The 22,839-nt window shown below is 48.3% G+C and overlaps 1 protein-coding gene across 42 annotated transcripts in view; it reads left to right on the top strand.

The window, feature by feature from the left end:
• The first annotated feature begins 2,008 nt into the window (after positions 1–2,008).
• Positions 2,009–22,839, top strand: part of Tcf7l2 (transcription factor 7 like 2) — a 191,484-nt gene continuing 170,653 nt past the window's right edge. For 22 of the 42 annotated variants that reach the window (XM_085833879.1, XM_085833877.1, XM_085833875.1 and 19 more), the window contains exons 1-4: positions 2,009–2,730; positions 2,972–3,038; positions 3,269–3,393; positions 15,084–15,152. In XM_085833879.1, the coding sequence (XP_085690005.1) occupies positions 2,542–2,730; positions 2,972–3,038; positions 3,269–3,393; positions 15,084–15,152 (450 nt within the window). In that variant the 5' untranslated portion in view covers positions 2,009–2,541. The remainder of the gene's footprint in view (positions 2,731–2,971; positions 3,039–3,268; positions 3,394–15,083; positions 15,153–22,839) is intronic. The other 20 variants (XM_029472495.2, XM_021151313.3, XM_085833878.1 and 17 more) reach the window with 1 other exon arrangement.

Here is a 22,839-nt window from a genome sequence, read left to right as displayed (position 1 = left end):
CTTGGCATAGTCTATATTGTACAGAGACCAGCTTGGGTCCAAGATGTATTCAGGTGGCAATTAACAAGTGTGTAAAGCTGCCAGCTTGATTACACACACCTAGCCAAACAGCTAGATGTTGGGCTAGATATGTAATCTAAAGGCATCCAGGGGGAAGGCCCAGGAAGGGGATTGCTCAGTCATTTGTACACGGATTCAAGACTGGGCTGCATTTCATGCTTCGTGTTTTTACTTGGTGTCTTGAAATATTCCCCTTTCTGTCTCTGCTCTCCCTCTTAGACACTGCGCTGTCTTATTTATTTATGAAGTCTGAAGGTTAGTCCTACCTGCTGAGACTAATTAGCCCTCTGCTTTGTGTCCCATGCAAGCCGTCCGATGAAATGTACACATTTGTTTTGCTTTTTTTTTTTTTTTTCCAGGCTCTTTCTCTCTCCCTCCACTTCTGGTTTTCTGATGAATATGAAAGTTGGGAGGTGGGACCGTGATTCTCACCCGCCTTGCCCACCCCATCCTTATTTTGTCTGCATCTTTCCCTTTAGTGTGCAAATGTGCTTGGGATTTTTCTTTTTTTCCAGTGCAGGGGAATTCGTTAGCCTTGTGAATCTCAGGATCGTTGTTTTCCGTTGTCTTCTTTCTGAGGCCTTAGCCTGTAGAACAGTTTTGTTGAAACCCCAAATTCTCTAAATATTACACAGTAAATTGGTTACTTTTGGAAATCTACAACAGATGAGCTTATTAAAGGGGAGGATGGGTTAATTTAATACGTGGTGGACCCCAGGATAACATCACACCTAATGGCAGTTGCTAGTCCCCACTGACTCATTCTTTCTGATTTCTTTTTCTTTGCTTCCTCTTGCCCGTTGGACATCCCAGTCCACTTCTCATTGGTTATCTGAAAGGAAAAGGCTCTTCTGAGTCTACCATGCCGAAACACGGTTTTGGGATCCACCTTTACTCCTTTAACATAATTTTCTCCACCACATCATAGCAAATCGGTTTGCCCTCACTGGAGCCTAATAACCAACAAACACCCATTTCAACTCCTAGGCTGCCAACCTCTTCCCCAAGGGCTTCTGGGCCAGCTTTGGTGACTCTCTCCTATCAGGGCCCTCAGCATCTAGAGCCTTAGGGCATTTCATCTCAGTCCCCTTTGGAGAAAAACTCCAGCTCTACTCATCCCCAGGGCTTGGTGAACTTTCACTTTTATTTTCCCTGCAGCTGTTAACGCCCAAACATTTCACCTCCAAAGGACTTGGATCCTACATCACTTCCTACTTCCAACGTCAGTTAAAAAAAAAAAAAAAACTTTACATTTTCCTTAAGGATATTTTTAATACCCCAGACAATTTGTTTTCTTGGATAAAAAACGCCTTCTTGGCATATTTAACCTAGTGGGACTTTACATCGAATGACATGATTCACTGTCATTAAACAAGCAAAGGGAGGGGAGCCTTATCCTCCCTGTAGATGGCCCAGCCTCTCTGCTTCCCCTGGTTCTCTCAGAGCAAGAGAGGTAAGCCTTCTTTTGGACTAGTCGTGTCTTTTCCCGCCCCAGTGCGGCCGACTTCATCGGGGACTTAACCACTGAGCACCCCATCCTTGTGTCCCATAGTCCTCCCCTCCTAGACCCCATCTTCAGGACTTCTGGCTAACACTTTTTCTGGGCCTCTCCCCATCCCCGCCCCCCAAGTGGGCTTTCCTTCCGCCTTCCCCGGCTCAGATTCCGGACTGGGTTGCCACCTCCTTCCCTCCCCCCCCCCCCCCGGTCCGCATTGTCTTTCGGAACCCGCCCCCTCCAGGAGCGAGGCCCGCACCGTCCGGGCGCCCGGCTCGCACGCTGCGCACAGGCCGCACCCCGCGCGCCTCCCGCGGCCCCGGCCCGCCCCGCTCCCTCTCCCGGCGCCCAAAGGATCATTGTTGGCCGCCCCCGCCCCGCCCACCCCGGCTGTTTATTTATGCACACGTCACCGGGGAGGCCCCGCCCCCTGGCATCTCATTAAGGCGAGTGTGTTCCTCTCGCCCTGTCAATAATCTCCGCTCCCAGACTACTCCGTTCCTCCGGATTTCGATCCCCCTTTTTCTATCTGTCAATCAGCGCCGCCTTTGAACTGAAAAGCTCAGTCTAACTTCAACTCACTCAAATCCGAGCGGCACGAGATCCTTCGGTGTCTTCGGCTTCCCCCCCCTTTGCTCTTATATCTGACTTCTTGTTGTTGTTGTTGTTTGTTTTTTTTTTTACCCCCTTTTTTATTTATTATTTTTTTTTTTTTTGCACATTGATCGGATCCTTGGGAACGAGAGAAAAAAAGAAACCCAAACTCACGCGTGCAGAAGATCTCCCCCCTTCCCCTCCCCTCCTCCCTCTTTTCCCCTCCCCAGGAGAGAAAGACCCCAAAGCAGGAAAAAAAGTTAACCTTGGACTCATCTTTTTCTTGCAGTATTTTTTTTTGGGGGGGGACTCGCAAAACTTTTTTTTTTTTTTTTTTTTTGCTTTTCTTCCTCCTTCATTTTTCTTCCAAAATTGCTGCTGGTGGGTGAAAAATGCCGCAGCTGAACGGCGGTGGAGGAGATGACCTAGGCGCTAACGACGAGCTGATCTCCTTCAAAGACGAAGGCGAGCAGGAGGAGAAGAACTCGGAAAACTCCTCGGCGGAAAGGGATTTAGCCGATGTCAAGTCCTCGCTGGTCAATGAATCAGAGACGAATCAAAACAGCTCCTCCGATTCCGAGGTAGGAAGAGCCCCTCGGGCTGGCGGGTGGCTCCAGCCGGTTCCCGGGCCGGGAGAGCCGGGCTGGAAGGCGAGGCGAAGCGGGTCGGGCTTGCGGGCGGCGCGGACGGTGGCCCGGGCTGCTGGCTGCGTAAACTTGTAACCGTGTTTTTCTGCACCCCTTTCTCCGCCGACCCTCCCTCCCCGCACCCCCTCGGCGCGGCTATCGCCCCTCGCCCTCCCCACCTCGCCCCTCCGGGAAGGCGGAAAGACGGCCTCCGCCTCGCTCCGAAAGTTTCCGAGATAAATCCCGGGAAAGTTTGGAAGAAGGTGAGTGCGCCCCGCGCGCCCCCAAAACCGCGCGATTGCGTCCCCCCTCCCCGGGGTCGGCCTGGCGGGTGCCCTCGCCCCACTCCCCACCCACCCTACCCGAGTTCCCGCGCCGGCCGGGCCCCGGGGACGCGCGCGGGCCCTCGGGGGGACACTTGCTAAAAAGTTTCTCCCGCTCTCTCCCGCGCCGCGCGGCCGCCGCCGTCCCCTCCGCCGCCCCGCCATGTTAGCGGCCAAGAGGCAAGATGGAGGGCTCTTTAAGGGGCCACCGTATCCCGGCTACCCCTTCATCATGATCCCCGACCTGACGAGCCCCTACCTCCCCAACGGATCGCTCTCGCCCACCGCCCGAACCGTAAGTGCCACCGCGCTCCCCGCCCTGCCCGCCTGCCGGCCCCGCATGCCCTGCCCCTCCCCCGCCCCGCCCCTCCCCCCTCCCCTCCCCCCCTCGCGGCCCGAACTCTCCAAACTTTTTCTCTGCCTTTTGTGGACTGGGTTTGTTTGCGCTTCGCCATGTTCTGGCTTTTCTTGTGCTTGCCTCACGATTCGGGGAGCCTTTTTGTTTTTTTCCCTCAGACAGGGCTCTGTTGGGGTGCCAATCTGAACTTTTAATTTTTCTTTCTCCTTTTTTCATTTTTTTTTTTTGAGCTCTGATTTCCCCCTCCCCCCCTCTTGCTGGTGGTGTTTGTTTCTTGTCCCTGGGAAGAGGACTGTGTGGCTCTTTCTTCTCCCTCTCTTCCTTCCCACTTCTGTGCGTCTTGGGCTTTCCCCAGGTTAACCCCTTAGCTGCTGGCTGGGAGGCCCGGCTGGGCCGCGCGGGTTCCCGGTGCCTTTGGCTCCAGGAGCCGCGGTGCTGAGCGAGCAGTCTCGGCCCTGCGGAAGCGCCCGGCTCTGGCCCCAGCCAGTCATTTTAGCTTTCTAGTGGCGATCGCAGGCTCGAGGGCCTCTTGGCCCCTTCTTCCAAGGGAAGGTCACACTTGCCAGGCTTGGTCCCCTCGCAAGCCCGGGGGCCCTGGGCGTGCTTTTTCTCTGCAGACCCGGCAGGGCTTGGGTGCCCCATGCTGCTAGCTGCGAGCCGTGCGTGGTGGGGAGGCCTGTGTGGCTGGGCTTCTGGATTTGTGTGTAGTCGGGATGGCCTGTTGAGTGGACTTTTGTGTCAAGGAAAATTCGGTGCTTTCGGATGGGGTGCGGAGGCCTTCTTTACCCTGACCAGCTCACTGTGGGCCCCTGGGGCGGAGACAGAGGCTAGGATGAGCGCTTTCAAGGAGGTGTAGGAGGTTTGGGGATGCCTCCCTTTCTGGGGATCGGCCACCCAACTTTGGGGAGTCCAGGGCAGGGGGGGTGCCAGGCTCCCCGGGCGCTCCCCGCGGCGCACCTCCGGCACTCACCGCAGACATTCGTTCCTGCTCGTCCCCTCCCCCGGGGCCTCTGCCCTCTTCCCTCACACTGTCCCCCCTACCTCCTCCCTTTCCCCTCTAAAAAGCCTGGATTGCGAAGCTCTAGACACACAAGGCTCGTTAGTACCCGGCTTCCCGGGGTTGTCACTTTGCACCTCTGGCCGTGGTCCCTAACTCGTGTTTACACACACTAGTTTTGTTTTTCTTTTTTCGCTTATTCAAGGTGGCTGTCTGAAATAATATGCTCACTATTGAGCAGTGCTGGGCTTGGATCAGTCAGATCTACAAGTGTTTTTAAGCATTAAAATATTAACTATCAGGTTTGACTTGTTTCCCCCTGCCCCCCGGGCTCTGGTAGAATGGCAAAAGCACGCTAGACTGGTATTTTTTTTTTTTTTTTTTTTAATGCTTAGGAAAGAAACAATCACACCCCCTCCCCAGCGCCCGTGCCTTCCGTGGAAGCCGGGACAGAGCCGACCTCGTCCAGTAGGGCCCTTCCGTGGAAGCCGGGACAGAGCCGACCTCGTCCAGTAGGGCCCGTGCTTTCCTGAGGCTGCTAGCAGCCTCCGAAGCAGCGCCTGGTGTTTTTCTTGGTAGCTGGTGGGATCTTAACGAATCGGCCGGCCGTGTTAGCAAACTGGACCCAGCAACATTCCAAAGTAATCCTGGGAGTCCCCTCTTCCCCTCCGCCCCTTCCTTTTAGAACGCAGACCTCCTTCGCTTTATTTTAAAATCCACTTAGCCACCCGAAAGGCCAACTGAATATTGAGCTTTGATGGCAGGCTTGTTGGCTTTCTTGACCCTTTTCAAACTGCATGTCCGTGACCGCTGGCGATCTTGCCACACCACAAATCCAAACTCACACAGTTATGTTGTGCTGTAATTAGGAAACAGGGAAATTGTTTAAGGCAAATAAATGATTTCCCGGTGAGACAAGGAAGGTTCCCAACCTAAGGCCCCCTTTGTGGGCTTTGTAGAAAGAGACAGCGTCTAGTTATTTTAATTGTGGACCTAGCGGGTGGCCCTGTGCTGTGACATCAGTTTGACTCTGAGAATGCATTTCTGAAACCCAGTAGGCTGTTATGTTAGTATTTGCGTGTCAAACATCAGCAGACATCTTTGTGCACGCTGCCTCCTCTTACTCCTTTCTTTCCCTTACCTGGTTAAGCAGTATGTGCTCCGAAATTGAGGTTCTTTATTTAGGCTGCTGAGGGAAGCCTTGGCAAGGAGCTGAGAGGCGGGTGTATGTCCCTCTAGATGCCTTTGGACACTAGGGCCAGCTTGCAATTCCAGATTCCTTACAGCCCGGGGTGGAACCTACCAGCGGTCCCAGGTCTGAAATTCTCAGGGCTTCATAGGGTCTGGTTTTGACTGTGAGTTGTAAAGACAAATTAGGGGTAAGCTCATTCATTCTCTTCTGTTCCTGCTGGCTGGGGTGCTTTTTGCTGTTTTCTGTTACTTATGAACAGGACTGGCTAAGACTTTCCAAAATCCTGGTATCTGCTTTTCTGCTTAAGAATGTAAAGAATTAAGAGTTATCATGAAAACTGGCTTTTGATGAATAACACATCATCTCTAGAACAATCTTAATTGCTGAAGAAGCTGTAAAAGCTTGCTAGCAATGATTTTTACTTTAGAAGGACATAGATTTCCTCAGAACATTAATTTATAATCTTTGATACATTAATAGAAATGGCTTATGAAGAGGATACATTCAGATAGAAACATACATTAAGGAGAAGAAGTCTAGTTGAGCAGATGTGGAAAGGTTGGAAGTGCCAATATTAGGGCTTTGCTCATGTTTGTGTTCCAGAGAATACGGTAACAGTACTGAAGTTGACAGGAGGGGTAGTTTTACTTTTATCCTCCCCACCCCAATCTAGCCTGCAAGAAGACACAGGGCTGCAGTGGTAGGCACTGCGATGTGATACGTGTGAGAGAGTTCGTTTTAAGGGTGCTTTCTACAGCTTCATCCACCCAAGGTTGCTTGTTTTCCAATGGAGCTGTTTGCTACCTAGGTTGAGCAGATAAGTGAGCAGCATCTTGAATTCATTTCTGAACTTGGAATGGAGCAGGAAACCAAGAGGGAGCCTATTCATCGAGGAGGTTTTATTTAACCCGGCAACTTCTTTTTTTTTTTTTTTTTTTTTGGGCTTGCCCAGAAAAAAAAATGGATGTTTTCGCCTCACTCAAACAACATAATCCTTCCTGACACAAAAGATTGAGAGCCTGGTGTGTGAAGGGTTAATGTTGGACCTTCCCTGTTGTCTTCCCCCCCCTCCACCTCACCCCTGATTGTTTTGACAACACTTCAAAGTGTGACATTCCAAGCCCCTCTATAACAATGTAATATTACAGTAATTACACAGGTCATTACATTTTAAATAGAGAACAATAAAATGCTTATCGCCTTGAAGAAGAACAGGTGCTCCCAGCCTTCGTTAGTATTTATGCTAATTGTTTTCCTCTCCTTCAGAAATATTTATGGCAGACATGTTTAGATTTTAATCTCCGCAGCAAGTCTTCTGTGCTAATCTTCATAAGTTAGGGTTTAATGTCTGGGCTCAGCCTTCAGCCAGTAAGTCATATTTTAATGATTATAAATTTAATATACTAGTGCTTTGCCGTTTGTGGATGTTATGGCTTCCTGAGGACCTAGAAACAAATGTAGCATTTGGGAGTCTAAAAGGCTCATCTAGGAGAATCAGTCTGGGGGACTTAGCTCCTGCTTTGGGGATGCCAGCTTTGACAGCTGTGTTCTACCTTAGATGTCTAAAAGATTTTGAGAACAGCCATGTTGGTTCTTGTTTGGGGTTTTCCACCCGAGTTTTCCTTTTTCTGAGAGGGATTGCCTTGGAATTGCTGCTGGCCGTTGGCTAACTTTCTGTTCCTTAGCAAACTGTGGAAAAGTTACAGGAAGGTTTCCGGAGTAACCCCAAGAATTCTGCTCTCTGTTAGTGGCAAAGGAGAGCTGCAATTCTACATGACATTAAAAAGGGGGGTGGGGAGTACTTTAGAGAAAGTGCTTAGAGAACTGACATTCAAGGCTTACACCAGAGACTGTGCTTTTCAAGATTAGGGTAGAAGTCTTTTCAAGCTCTGAGCACCTTCCCACGTCCCACAAGGTGCTCAGGTACACATAGAAAGTGCCCAGGCCTCCCTCACACGGGCACAGTGGGCAGAGGAGAAGGCTTCCGCAGATCTTGTGGGATGTTACTCAACAGGGACTCCCGAATCACACTCAAATGCACTGCAGAGAAAGGACAGCTGCAAATTTTTGTGTGGATGCGTGTTTAGGACCGTGACTAAAAACTCCCGAGGACCTTTCCCCCAGCTGTCTGGAAGTTATGTGGAAGTTGGTTTATTGGCAGTTAAGTATGCGACAACCTGAATTTAGCAGATGCTTTCTCCTGTACAGGAAGTAGATGACATTGTTTTGGGGGCAGGGAGGAGACCAGACAGGGGTGATTTACTCCCTTAAAAAAAAATAATCTCAGACTTGCCAAGTAAGTAAGCTTTCAAGGAGGTGGGTGTTAGCCTTTTAGTCTCGGTGGGAGGAGAATTTGGTGATATTTTTGACCACATGTATAACGTTGCCGACACATTTCAACATTTTGAAAAGGAGGACTGACCGAGATTCTCCCCGGTTTTGTTTTGGAGTGTGTGTGTGTATAAGTTTATTCAGGAAGTAGATATTGGCAACCCTGTAAGTAAATCTTCAACTCAGATTTAGAATTGAGCATGTTTGTGAAGGAAATGGTTAATTTTACAACCAAAGACAAACTTACACCTCAACAGGCCTGCTGAAAGAAATGTGCCCTAGTCCTTTGCTGGCAAGCTCCCGGAGTAATAAATCCACGGGCTTTATTTGCAGCCCAAAACACTTATGAATGTTAAGATATTTGACGCCACGTTACCCTTATGATATTCAAGGTCCGCAGACATTGGCAGTGGCTCAGATTTCTCTCACTAATTATAAGCAATGAGATGGGGGTTGAGGTGTGAGTCGCAAAAGCTGTCTCTCCCCCCCCCCCACTCCTCTGCCCTACACCTCTGCAGTCCCAGTTGACTGAGACAGGCATCCCCTTCTCTTGGCAGCGGACCTGCTCATTCCTCTAGGCTATTGTTATACACATTTATAAAGAGAACTCTGAGGGATGGGGATTCAGGGGGCTCCACTCTAATGCCCCTTTCAAAAGCAAAATTGCTTGGGGTGTTTGCATCTTTTTCCTTTTCTTCTGGTTCCCCCCAACCCCCGCCTTTCCTTTCCTAATCCCCCCCTCTCTTTTCCTTGAGACCACTTTGCCTATATTGTGCATATTTCCCACAATACTTAAAGAAACCTGATATGGGAGAATGTACTTTAATTTAAAAGATGTTCCACTGAGCCAGAGGAAGAACCGTCTACAGTGCTGTAGTTAATGTGAAGGCTTAAGGAGAGGCGAGGTACAGTGAAGGAAGAGAATTTAATGGGCAAGCAGCAAAGCAAAACAAAAACCAGGCTCTTGGTGAGGTAGCCACATTGGGGCTGGAGTGGGGTGAGCTGCACTGGGGAGGGGGTGCACGGCGCACACTGACCTGTGACAGTTGTATCCAGCCAGAGGTGCGGAAGAAATGTTTGAAAGTATTAGAGGAGGTTCCCCTCCACCAGGAATGACTTCTCAGGAAGGACAGGAGGACAGCAAGAGGGACCCTTAAACCTGTACAGCTTTGCTTTGGAGCTAGAGACTGCTGCAGTTTCTGACTTTACACACAGCGTTCTCTATCCGGCAACCAATATGTTTCCTATCAGTTTCTCGCTGAGCATCTGGAGGTTTTGAGTCTGGCTGGAGCGATATCTGAGGTCCAGACCCAGCCGTGAGAAAGAGAGAGGTTTTAACTTACTTAGTTTTAAAGAGTGGTTTGTTTTGGTGAACATTTGGCAAAGTGGGCCACATTGGGCTGTTGGTGCTGCTGCTGCTGCTGCTGCTGCTGCCGCCTCTCTCTCTCTCTCTCTCTCTCTCTCTCTCTCTCTCTGTGTGTGTGTGTGTGTGTGTTGGGGGTGAGAAGTGAGAGGACTGTTGCTCTACCATTTCTAGGCAAATACTTTTCCTCCAACCCAACCCAAACTTAAAGACCCTGGCTGAAAGGTTTTATTTTCTAATCAATGGAATGCAGAAACTTACTAGCCCTTAGGGATATGTGAATCCCTTAACAGCTCATTACAAAGACTGGGCTATGGGATCTTTGAAGGGGTTATCAGGCACGGTGTTCTTCACTTTTCCCAGGACACGGTTTTTTCTTCCTTAGGCACATCTGATTTTGTGTGGGTAATTCAGCCTGTTAGATGAAGTGGCCCCAGACAGTTCAGGCTGCAGTGTGTGTGTGTGTGTGGGGGGGGGACGACACGGCTATTAGTAATAAATATCAGCTCTGAAGGAGTTAACAGTGGCCTGCCAAAGTTTGGCATCATGAAAATAAATGTGAAGCCTGCTAGGCATTAGCAGGGCCCGGCACATTTACAGAGCTTAATTAGTACGAACTGTAATTGTTCATGGTCTGCCAGAAGAAGTAATAGTCAGGAAAGCGGAGTCCCTCTCTTGCAGTCTCCAGTTTAAAACCCGATAAATCACTTGCATATTTGTGTAGTGATTCAAATGGAGCTCAGACCTCTCCCATCCCAACATGTGGTAAATTGTAAAGTCAATGAATCGCAGATGTAGGCTACAGTGAGATCCTCTAAGAAAATGCACAATGAATGGGAAAGAGTGATGCTATAAATATTTACTGAGAAGATAACTAGGTTCCCCCGTGCTGGGCCAATTATGATGCACTGAATATATTAGTAAAAATGCTGAAAAAATTGCGGGGAGGACCCGCGCAGGTTTTGGGGGTGGGTTTGTTTGTTTTAGAAAGTGAAATAAGAGGCACTGTGTTATTGTCACGTCAGTCTTATGGAGGAATCTCAATGGCATACCCAGGGAAGGACACGTGAAGTCCACATTAATGCAAATGAATTCGTTATGAGTTGTAACTGTGGGACTGCTAAGTGGAGTAATGACTGCACATCGTTCCGAGGGTGTTCTGTAGCAAGTGTTAATGAAAACTGCTGCGTTAAGAACATGCCTCAGCACTTCAGCCCACGTGGCCCCCGTGTGCTAGAAACGGGCTTTAGCTTCACTCCCAGACGAAGAACTTTAATTATGTTTTGATGTTTAAAGAACACCAGCTCATCTCTTCCTCAAAAACCAACCCAGGGAAAGCTACAGCCATCGGCACCGAGCTCAACCCCAGCCTCTGTCTGCCAGGGATTGTAGCTCAAGCAGGGGAAAAAAAAAATGAAGGGGGCATCCCCCAGTAGAGATGCAGAGAAAACTTTCTTGGAGCGATTCTCCCGACCCCTCCCCTTTCTTCTTTTTAGAGGATTCTGGTCTCAGGCAAAGTTGCACGTCAATACTTCTTTCCCACAATGTGAGTAGGTGGATGTGTGTGCAAGCTGTAAAAGCTAACGATCCAGCTTTGACTCATAGCTCATGGTTTCAGGTTGACGAAAAGGAAAAGAAAAGAAAAAGAGAGAGAGAGAGAGAAAGAAATTAATGAGGGTGAATAGACATTAGATGGAACTGTGAGACACTGAGCGGTGCTGCTCTCCAGTCTGGGGGCATCCCTTCTGTGGCGTGTGCTTTTCTGGTGGAATACGAGGAAGCCAAGAGGCAATGCCTTTGTTAGACAGTGGTTTTAGGAATGCTGCAAAGCTTCTCAGTCCGGATCTTCCCAGGGATTGTAAACCCAGGATTCTACTAGGTATCCCGGTTTGGACCTCCTCCTGAAGTTGGAGGCGTATCTGGCACTTCTTCAGCAGGGCAGTATCAGCAGGTGGAAGTAAGCCCAAATCCTGGGCAAGAGTCTGTTTCCCGCTGAATGGAAAAGGCTGTCCATATGGGACTGGGGCTGTGATAGGGTAGGGTGCATTTGTGTGGCATGGAAATGATCTGTTTTTGCAGCCTCAGTTACCCTAAAGGAATGAGGACCTAAGACAGGGTCTCAGATATACTTGGAGGAAAAAAAACCATTCAGTTGTAGTGATGCGGAAATTAGAATTGAAGTAAGAGGACAGAAGGAAATCAGGCCAAGACCCAAGAGAAGCCAAGTCACTTAGGAAATGGATCTGATATATGTGTATGAGTGTGTGTGCATGTGTGTGTATGTATGTATGTATGTATGTATGTATGTGTGTGTGCGCGCGCGCTCACATGTGTGCAATCAGGTAGATACGAGAAAGCCAGGTGATTCATAAGACTGAAAAAATAAGTACAGGCCCCACCTCATTCCTTTAGTGAAGTGAACTGGCAGAGTGGCTACTCTTCTTCCCATTTGGGAGTCTGTTGTTTGGTCTGTGGCTTGGAGCATGAGAGCCCTGTGGTTGACAAAGGCTGTTTCCCCTTCTGTGCGTCGGTATCTCTGATTTCCAGTATCTGCAGCATCGACTTTAGAGTCAGTGGTCATGATTGGATATAAAGGCAGAGGAGAGGCGATAGGGTAACAAGGGAAGCACTTAGTCAGAGTGTTGCAAGCCTACGCCTAAGACTGCCAAGTCTTCCTGAGTCTTCTGGACAAGTGGGGGCCTGGTTGTTTGGGTGCTCTAATAAAGAGGGGTGCTGGGATGCTTCCCTAGCACGGGAAGGTGTCATTTTGTGGGGCTTCCTTGGAGGAAAGAAATGAACAGAGGACCCTGGAATCTGTTGGCTCCCTGGGCTCTCCAAGAGGAGAGGCCATTGTTCCAGACATAAGGTCCACCCACTTAGAGAAGCCACAGTGATGTGATGAGGAGGTGACTTGGAGCCTTCCAGGTGACCTGTGCAGAGATGTTTGTTAAACATAGAGCACCAGCTTTTTAAGTTCAGACAAATAAATAAGCCGTTTTGTCCTGGACTCTTGTCTCTACACACCCTTTCAAAACACAGGCCTAAGCATGTTTTGTTTTCTCTGTCCTCTTAGTAGGGGTGGGAGGCAGAGGCAGGCTAACAAGAGACTAGTACAGTTTGGAGTGCCAAGTTTGTATTGAACATCTGTATTTTATCCTTAAGAAGCTGGACAGTAAACAAGAAGGCGATTTCATGTTTTATAGGGAAGGCAAAAAAGCTGCTAAAGCATGTGTTTTAGAAAAGGGTTTTAGAGAGAAAAGGAGGGAGAAACCCTAAAGAGAAACAGGAGCAGTTGGTATTTCTGTTGCTGGAGGTACTGCAGGCTCCAAAGTCTCCATAGCACAGTGGTTGGTTGCTGGGAGAGATCTTATTTAGATTCTGAGGGAGCCTTTTGCACAGGCTGGGGCTGTGAGTGGGTAAGAGGCTTTCTGTGTTGCTGTATACCCTAAGGAAGTTACATTGTTTGGAGGTGTTAAAATGGTGTGAGGGTGTATGTATGCATACATGGGTATCTCTCTGTGCAGGCATGTATAACTGGAGGTAAATTGACTTGGTCCTTGATGCAGGTCTCCCTCCTAGTGTCTTTAGAAACTTCTGTCTATGCGTGTGTGTATATACAGCTTTACTATCTTAATTGCAGCATTCATTGCAGGCTCATTGGTGCTGTATGGGAAGGCGATGAATGCAAGCATTAAGAACAGAGCTGGACAAGTGAAAATTGCATTTGGCATAGCCACAGTTTCATTAATTTATTCATAAGACGATGACTAAAATGAAATTATTTTCCACGGCATATCCGCAGTTATCAGGTGTCCATTCAATTTTAATTGACAATATAAGATTCCTGTGGTTTCCCTGAGTACAGATTGCCTGGGGCTCCGCAGGGTTTGTGGGAAGAGAGGCTTGGACAAGTTTCCATTAAGCTCTGAATTGGGCAATTGGAAAAGAAGAGAATAAAACCGTTGAAAGGAAGGACCAAGTTGTTACTGTTGCCTGCTCTGCTGAGGAGAGAGAACCCCCTCTTAGACAAGAGCTGTTCTCTCGCCAGGAATTCCAAACTCGCAAAGAGACCTGTCCACTACACAAAAGTTGTTTTAACATGATGGAAAATTGTCACAGTAATGAGTGAAATCCCGACTGGGGTGGGTGGGTGAGTAGGGGGTGGGGGTGGGGACAAAGGGTTCAGACACATCTTTCTTTTTCAGCCAATCACTTTGGCTTTTTGGATGTGTGGGGGCCCAGTGCATGGAGACAGTATCAGTTTACTTTGTCCATATTAACTTGTAAGAGGGGAGTGCGTGTACTGTTCTGCTTTGACCTGTGTAGAGATTATTATTATTTCTGCCCAACTTTAGTTTGTCTTCTTTTAATTTTGATGAATGTGCTTTGTTACATAAAATATACATAGTTTTTAGGGTTTTTTTTTGGGGGGGGGCGTTGTGATCCTCTTGTGGGTTTAGACTGTGCTGTTACAGTGTTACGTTCTAGTTCAGAGTTTATGGGCATAATTTCCCTTTTCAAGAGAGCAAACAGATCCTATTGAATGACTTTCTTTCCAGGGAATAAAATGACATTAATTGAGTTTAAAACTCTCCTGCAATCCCAAAGGCTCTTGAAACTCAGAAGGGCTCTGGTAACTTAATTCTGAAACAGTCGTGGTTATAGTTTGTGCTGATGGAGATGATAAGGTAGATAGATGTTCATCCAAGTGTTTGGAGAAGGTACCCCTGAATTGCCTGCTGCTGGGGTAGTGTAGGAAGGGATATCTCTTGGTCATCTGACCTACGTCATCTGTTAGTGTATGGTAATGCTGAGACCCTCCCCCCCCCCCCCCCATGCCATTTATAAGATGTCTCAATCCATGGAGCTTGTTTTTCCAATGGGTAGCATCCTAAGGTTAACTTGTATCATTTAGGAGGAGGAGGATTTGAGGAGGAGTCTTGGTATTTGTGTGGGAGTTGTTCACAGGGGAGGTGTGTGTGGCTGCAGAGGGAAAGACCCAGGTGAACGTGTTGGCCCTAGAAATAATAACTCTCAGAGAGTTACTGAGAGGCGGTCCTTCACCTACCTGGGGCTGTTGAACAATGCTTGGCTCGCTTTGTGGGGGAAGTGTAGATTATGTAGGTTGTGGAGATGTCTTAGGATCTGACGGCTTAGTCATGGTGAAAGAATGCATAAGGTACTGGGTGGCCCCTGAATTCCGTGGACACATTTGTTTTCCCAGAAATAGATTTGTGTCTGAGAGCCAGGATTCAGTTGTTAGAGATGTAGGGGGCGGGGCTTCTACTTGATCCCTGCTAGTGGCTCCTCACAGCCCTCTCTGCCTTCACTCTCCCGCCTATGTGTCGCCTACTGTTGACTTTTGCAACACCCTGTTAAGTTTCTCCAGCCTGCTGCTCAGCACCCAATGGCTTCCTTTGTGTCTTTATGGGCTTCAGTCTCTGCTTCCCTGGTCACTGATTCTTGTTCCTGCCCCTCTGCCTCCCCTTCGCTTACTGAATGGATGTTTAAAACAAAACAAAACAAACAACCAAAAGGAAAAAAAACAAAACAAAACAAAACAAGCAACAGTTTAGATTTGTGTGATCATCTTATCTGTAATGATGAAGGTCCGCAGGTCTTGATTGAATGCCAAGGCTGCACTTCGGTCTAGGGAGGTTTGTCTGCTATTCATGAACTGCTTAACATGCTTTCTTGTAGTTTGTGACATGAGCAGAACGCTTTGATTTGGTTTCTTCCTACAGCTCCATTTTCAATCCGGCAGCACTCATTACTCTGCGTACAAAACGATTGAACACCAGATTGCAATTCAGGTAGGAGGCCAAGAGATTCTGAAGCTTGAATTACCAATGTGCATAGGTCTCTTGTGTCTTTTTATTCTCTGCCCCCCACCCCCAACCCAGTTGATGTTGATGATGATGATGCTAACGATGATGCTAATGATGAGGGTGATGATATTAATGATGATGGTGATGATGATGGTGGTGGTGATGAGATGGTATTGATGATAATGATGGTGGTACCATCATTATAGAGATGTGATGACGGCAGCGGTGGTGGTGGTGGTGGTGGTGGTGATGGTTTGAATTATTGAGGGAGGGTGGGAAGTGAAGAAGAACAGAAGAAACGTTCCTAAAATGATTTAAAGATTTGCAAAAGAGAGATGAATCTGTGTTGCTTAAGACTATCTCGATCAGGCATCATGGGTGCGCAGACCCCAGGTTGGTTATGGTTACTGCCTTTTGCTGAAGGAAGGACCTTGAGTTGAAAGTGACAGGGGTTAATGGAATGTGAAGGGAAAGGGCAAGAGAGGGAGTTGGGCAGGTGAGAGCCAGGGAGAGCTGCTTCCCGTGGACCAGTATCATGGTGAATGGTGAGCAGTGAGCAGTGAGCGGTGCTAAGAACACCACTCCTGACCAGATCACCCTGAAACGTTGGTTTCTCTTGGGCCTCTTGACATGGGACACTGGAAGCCTTGGCGGGGAAGGCGGCAGATCCCAGCTTCTGATGTGTTTCTTGTTTCCTGTGCTCGTGATGCCGCTTTCATTCTTCTAAATCCAAAGGCTAAACAAATCACAGACTAATATAGATGTGGGCTGAGCAGAAGCCAGCGGAGAGCAGCGGAGAGCAGTGGAGAGCAGCGGAGAGCAGCGGGGAGACTAATGCACTCTCGTCTGCCGGCCTGGCTTTGCCATGAGGGTGTGTCTCATGGTGTCCCCCATATTTGACTGTTCTGTGCTAACTCCTGGCAAGGAGGCTTTTGAGAGCCTTGGCTGTGGTGTGGAAGTCTGCCCTCGGCTCCTCCAAGTTGCTATTGGCTTGGTCTTTGGTAGGAAGCTTTTGAAGGCTACATGTGTTTGCATGTGCCTACGTGAAGGGGAGTGTAGGCACGTGTGCATCTGCACATATGTGCAAGTAGACATGATTGAGTAGCATGTATGTACACGTGTGTTCAGGGTACACGCAAATACATGTGTGTAGATGGGAGTGTGTGCACATGTGTGGTCTACTGGAACTTCTGCTATCCACCTACCAGATTGTATCTTCTTAGCTTTGCCATTCCAGATTGGCCATTCAAATGGCCATCTGCCCCAGGTGAGTGGGACGAGTCAGCAGGTCTTTCAAAACTCTGATTGGTTCCTAGGCATTTTGATTTGTTTCAAGGCTATAGTAACTGGGCTTAAAACTATGTTAGCGCTGTGCTTAGTTTAGGGCACGAATTTCTGTGTGCACTTCTGTGTGCACCCATCTCCTGGCTTTTACCCCTTCGTGCTCAGATATTTTCAAACCTGGTGTGTGTGTGTGTGTGTGTGTGTGTGTGTGTGTGTATAGAGCATGAAGCTCCAGTTCTTTCTGGCACACTTCCTGTTGGAGGCCGTTTCCTTTTAAGGCTCAGTAAGTCTTGCTTTTAGAAACAGTTTAGACTTAAGGCTTGGTTAGACAGCGAGTCCAAACCCCAACTCTGGATGAATGCGCTGATAATCACAGTGTCCCCGGGCCTAGGAGGCTGACTCCAGCACAGGAGGGCTGGGAAGTCTTGTTGCCTGGGGTGTGGGAATTGTTGAGGCTGAATAGGACAGTGATCCTTATCTTGGTGTGGAAAGGCTGGCTGGGGCCATGTCACTGGGAGACCAGCCCAAGACCAGCCCAGCTGTTGAATCTTTACACCCGGCGCTGAAGTGCCCCTTGTTTGGAGGCGCAGTTCGTCTTTCTCCAAACCACCTGGCACGATGCGGGCCATGTGAAGCCCTTTCTCAGGAGGAAGATGGAGTAAATTACAGAGCTTATTGTTTGGAGGACTGAAACCACCCCTGTTCCTCCATGAACAGGTAGTATTGTTCTCCTCTGCTTCTATTTGCTAAGGCCTGATGCCCATGTGGGCAAACAGAGGGACATTTTATTGGAGCACCAGCAGTATGCTTTCAAAAGTGTCCATTCTCCCTCAGTGTCTGCTGGACCAGCACAAGGCCAAGCCAAATGGCAGCTAGCTGTAGTTTTAGCGTGATCATCAAAGGATAAATGGCCAAAAGCAAAACAAAAGAAGCAGAGGGAAGAAGAAAAGGCAGCTCAGACAGAGTAAGACTGTTCTTAGAATTCTCTGGACGTTTCAGCCTGGGGGGGGGATGAGGGGAGAGGCAGGGTGGCCCCTCCCGGTGCCCAGAAAACCCACCTGGCCTTCTCTGCCTTCTCTCACCCAAAGCTGAAATCCACCGTGATGTCAGTTGGGGCAACAGTTTCTTCCCTGGAAACTTAAGGCTGGACGAACCTTAATAAATACTGTATTTCAGCAGGAGCTGAGCCTGGTGCTCTCCTAAGCTCCGTCCTAAAATAACTTGGTAGTATGACACCGGGCGGGCGTCACATGAGGTTTACTCTCTCCTGCCCCCACCCCCCACCCCCACCCCATCTCAGCACTCAGCCAACTTCACTATGGGTGTGAATGGCCTCGGAGCAACTCTATAGACATACTGCTCCTCCCCTAGTGTCAGCTGCAGAGATGGGACCTTCCCATACTTTTGATCCCGTCTCCTAGCCCTCCTTGTTTCTGAAAAAGACAAGGACAGCAAGACTGGCTGAGAAACACCGTATACCTGGGCTAAAAAATAAAGGGGCTCAAAATATACACCACGTGGTTATTACTAGTAATGATAATAAATTATTTAAATTTGTGGCTGCGGGGGTGTGTGTGTGTCTGTGTATGTTGGTGAAGGAACACAAGCCCTCCTGTATGCCAAGTGTGAACTTGTTCCCTGAGCTGCACTCGAGACCACTGGCCTTTAGAAAGTGTCACTGAAACACAGTGCAGTCCACAGGCGGTTAGTAAGGAAGAGGACGGACTTACAGATGTGTGAGCATTTGAGGGGCTTCACGTCGGTGCGCAGGTGGGGCTTGTGCGTATTTTAAGCTTTTGAGAAGTCTGGTTAACTTAGCATTACTTTGGTTTGAGAGCATCTTGAGATGAAGGAAAAAGCATGATAGTGTTTCAATAAAACTTTATTTATAAATACAAACACTGGCTGTATTTGGCCCCTGGGCTGGAGTTTACCGACCTCTGATGAAATACTCTGAGGTCTCCCTTGTTCCTCCCTCTTCTCGTGGTGTGGCTTCTTTCTCTCTCCCCAGCCTGAAACTGAAATTCCAAGAGTGGATTCCTTTGGCCTGTTTTTGTTTGTCTGTTTTCCTTGGCTTCATGTCAGTGGAATCATGCAGTATATATTCTCTGGGTTGTTGAGTCCTTGGTTGCTTTCAGCTTTACCCTAGCTAAAACGCAGGACTAGTGTGGGTTTTGTACATCCTTTGAAGGGTTGTTGTGTTTGTGCGTATTGTCTTACCCTAGCAGATGCACTTAGGGGTGGCGTATAGGCCGCTTTGTGTCCATTCTTTTATAGGTTGAGGTCTTGCTCCCGGATTGCTGAGTGTCATCTTTGTAATATACAGAAGTTGGTTGTTGTGTAGAGAGGAGGTGTCATATTTGAGGAGGTAGCAATAAAGGATCTACATGCGATCAAATGCTACATGTAGTTCCTCCCATCTGTAGGGTTGGTCTCTCATGCAGGAGTTTGTCTTCCTTCCTAGCTCTTAGGAAGTCCTCCACCTTCTCTGTTAGAAGGTGAGGAAGACCCATGCTGACTCGCAAGGAGGAACCCTAATTGCAAAGGCACAGCTGCCGCCTGTGGATGGCTTGCAGGTGGTTGTGCACACAGTTAGGCATCTCTGCAGCCTCCCTGGAGGGACTTCTTCCAATATTCCTACCTGGGTCATTATTGCCTCTAAGAGTAGTTCTGTAATCAAGGCCGAGTCCTACAGAGGCTGTTTCCCTGGGTTCTCTGAAGAGCTACTTGAAAACCAATTAAGCTTTGTTTTAAGAGTATTTTGGCCAAAGGTTGATGTTTTAACACGAACTCAGATGTGATTTAGGGGGAAAAAAGCTCTACACGAAACAAAAACAAACTGTGTAGACCTTTTGTGGTTGTTTTTCTCTGGAGACGTGAAATGGTTTTTTGCATGTGCCCGCGCATGCGCATGTGTGTGCATGCTCATGCATGTGGTCACGGACAACTAGGAGAGGATCCAGGAGAAAATGGACCTTTTTATTTGTTTGCACAGCTGAGCGGGGGAGACTCTGCAATGAGTTTTGCCTTCCCTCTTGTTCTTAAGCTTGCAAGATCTCATGTGAGCTTTTCAAAGCACTTTGACCCTACACCTCGCCTACAGGGGCTCCGTAGAGCCCTCGGGTCCTCCTTCCAGGAGTCAAAGCAAGAGGGATGGAAAGCTTGCCCACTTTCACTCTTTATCCTGGGTGTGAATGGGGTGTCTTGTCCCATAGACGTGTGAGGTGCCAGGGCTGGAGCTCCTCCTTTCTGCCTGCAAGATGAAGTTGGCTAGAGATTAGGACTGGAAGATTTGTTCAGAATTGAAGAGTGTGGTGGAACGGGTGTGAGGGTTCCTGGTTTTCCTCCTGGCATTCTGAAATTGGCCTCTGTGGTTCTTAATGTGTCCTTTTACCCATTCCCTAGGGTGGCCTTTCATTTCATATGGATGTGCCAAGTTGAGCTAAGTGGAAAGAGTTCCCGGAAATCAGTCCCTTTGAGCTACAAATTAATAATAATAATTATTAACAACAACAATAATAATAATAATTATTATTTTTTAAATGTCAAGGCAGTGTGTCATGTAGCTCAGGTTGGCCTACGCGCCCAGTGCTCCTGCTTCAATTTCCTGAGGGCGTGCACACCGTGCCTGGCCTCCAGACTCAGTGTCTGGTGTTAGCGCTTGCTTGGGTGTGAGGGGTGCACAGTCACTCTCCACAGAGGAGTGGACGGGAGCTGGTATGCTTGTGTGCAAGTGGGCTGGAGAGGCGTTCTCACTTGACGTACTGAAGCCCATGAGCTGTAGCTCTCTCAGTTAGGAGGTCCATTCACTGGAGAGGTATTTGTGAGTAAAACAGACAAAAATCCCTTGCTCATGGCTGCTTTCTGTGCTGTTTTCAGTTACTGTTGAAATTTTCTGTTTCTTTTTACATTGATTCAGTGTGTTTTGATGTGTGTGTGTGTGTGTGTGTATGTCTGTGTGCATGTCTATGCATGTGTGTGTGTGTCTATGTCTCTCTGTGTGTCTATGTCTCTCAGTGTGTGTGTCTATGTCTGTGAGTGTCTTTGTATATCTGTATAGCTCTGGGCATGGAACTTGGAACTCTGTTTGTCATGGTGGTGACAAATGCCTTTACTTGCTGAGCCAGCCCCAGATACTGGTTTCTAAGCACCACACCTTGCTCTAACTCAGTGGCTCTCTCAACCTTCCTGACGCTGTGACCCTTTAGTTCAGTTCCTCACGTTGTGCAGACCCCCAGTCATAATATTATTCTTGTTGCTACCTTGTAAGTGTAATTTTGCCACTGTTAGGAATCATAATGAATGTGCCCAGTTGGGCTAAGTGGAAAGAGCCCCCAGAAATCAGTCCATTTGGGCTACAAACTATTATTATTATTATTATTTAAAATTTTAAGACAGTGTTTTCCGATGGTCTTAGGCGTCCCCTATGAAGGGGTCATTTGATCCCAGAAAGGTCGAGACCCACAGGTTGAGAACCACTGTTCTCATGGCTAGACTTCCTGTGTAGGCCAAGAGTCGGTGTCTTCTGCATCATTGTTATCTGTGCTTTACTGGATTGGTCCCAGACCTGTGTCCCTGCCTGCCGTTCCATCTCTAATCCGATTTCAAGTATGAAAGGTTGAGAGGACAGCCTTAGAGTCTTCTGAAATCAATCCATTGATTATTTATTGGACGCTCTGCCATTTTCTGGTGCCCAGTGGAAACCGAGGGCTGCAGATATCCCCCACGGGATATCGTTTTCTCCTGTGGGTGAGAGCAGACTACCCATCTATTTAAGTGAGCTTCTGCTGAGGCCTTGGCCTCTCTGGCTTCTGTGAAGAGGATATTTAGTTCTGAGAGGGTAGCTAGGACAATATGATGGTTGGTGTAGGGGTCGGAGGCAACAACAACAACAGTTAATAACAATAGCTTGTGCTTATTGAGCTCTGGGGCACTGGGTCAAAGGTAAAGTGCTTTCTCTGGGTTATTCATTGATCTCTCACCAGGGCAGGGAGGGAGACCTGAGCGGCAGAATGCCTGTTATTATCACCGCTACCCCATTTGGCCATTGAGGAAGTAGACACCTCATGTGTTATTTTTCCCAAGGTCAGTTAGGATTCAAACCCAGGCTAGTGTGGCTAGCGTACTGCTGGCATAGTCTCCTGCTAAGCTGGCTATTTAAAGCCAAGCTCAGGACTAAGGATGTGGCTGCGAGGCAGAGTGTATACCTGAGGGCGTGAGCTGGATTCTCAGCACTGAAAAGGCTAAACAGAAGGCCTACCTGTTTTTGAAGCCCGTGGCTACCACCCAGCTTCCTAGACTGTACAGAGAGCCCATGGGGCCTCTGCTATATGCATGACCTGGGTGCTCTTCATTGGAGATTGCTGTTCTTACTGTGTCCTGAATTTGAGCCACTATCTCCTGGGAACATCTCAGGGCTTAAGAACTGGGATCCTGTCCCAGGCTCATGTTCTGTAGGTCTGGGTCGGGCGCCTGCGTTTGTAGTTTTACTACGGGTCCAAGTTCCCAACTCTGGCCTCACATCATTAGGTACCTAGGAAGTGCTGAGAACAGGGCCCAGACAATGGCCTAGACACCCAGATTAGCATCCTTTGGGTGTCAGGTCTAGCATCGTTTTGATAATAGCTTCCAGGTGACTTCAGTGAAACATAGTTGAGACACTCTGGCCTTGACATCCTGGAGTTTACCCCAGCTCCTTCTCACGCAGGACCGAGCTGTGTATAGTGCATAGTCTGTGTCGTGGTGGAGGACAGGTGTACCAAGCTCCCACCCCCTTTTCTTTCCAGTGGGACGGAAGGCTAGTTTGTTTCTTTAAAATTGACTTGTCCTACATGGAAAAAAAGAGAAACTGTCTGCATTCAGAGTTCCGCAGATGGCTACGGATCTGTTTTCAGAGTGCTCTGTGGACAGGGAGCCCATGATGACCAGTCTCTCCTAGGTTAGAACACGAGAGGAGATACGTTGTGGCATCATAGGCAGGGGACTGCAGAGCCCTGGAGCAGAGGCGAGGGACAGCCTCTTGCTTCTCACATTGGCAGGTCATGCTGAAGTCCAGGTTTGGATTCTGTTGGTCTGAAGCTGGAAACTAGCCAAAGCTGGCTCTTGGAGCAGAGCAAAGGAAAGGTCCGTGTGGACAGCCCTGGAAAGTGAGCGACCGAGAAATAGACAGCCTTCACTTTTCCAGGGTTCTATACCTCGGTGGGAGCGGGGCAAGATGAGAATTGAGGGGTACAGTACAGTTTTAGTTTATAAATGTCTTGCCTGAATGTTAGATTGTATGTCTCATGTGTGTGCCTGGTTTCCATGGTGCTCAGCAGAGGGCACTGGATTCTCTGAAACTGGTGTATGGATGGTTGTGAGCCACAAAGTGGGTGCTGGGAATCGAACC

The sequence above is a fragment of the Mus caroli genome, unplaced genomic scaffold (genome assembly GCF_978045245.1).
Source record: "Mus caroli unplaced genomic scaffold, Mus_caroli_1 scaffold_20, whole genome shotgun sequence".
NCBI classification, from domain to species: Eukaryota; Metazoa; Chordata; class Mammalia; order Rodentia; family Muridae; genus Mus; species Mus caroli.
Note: the sequence above shows the minus strand (reverse complement) of the source record. Positions and strands in the feature narration are given on the sequence as shown.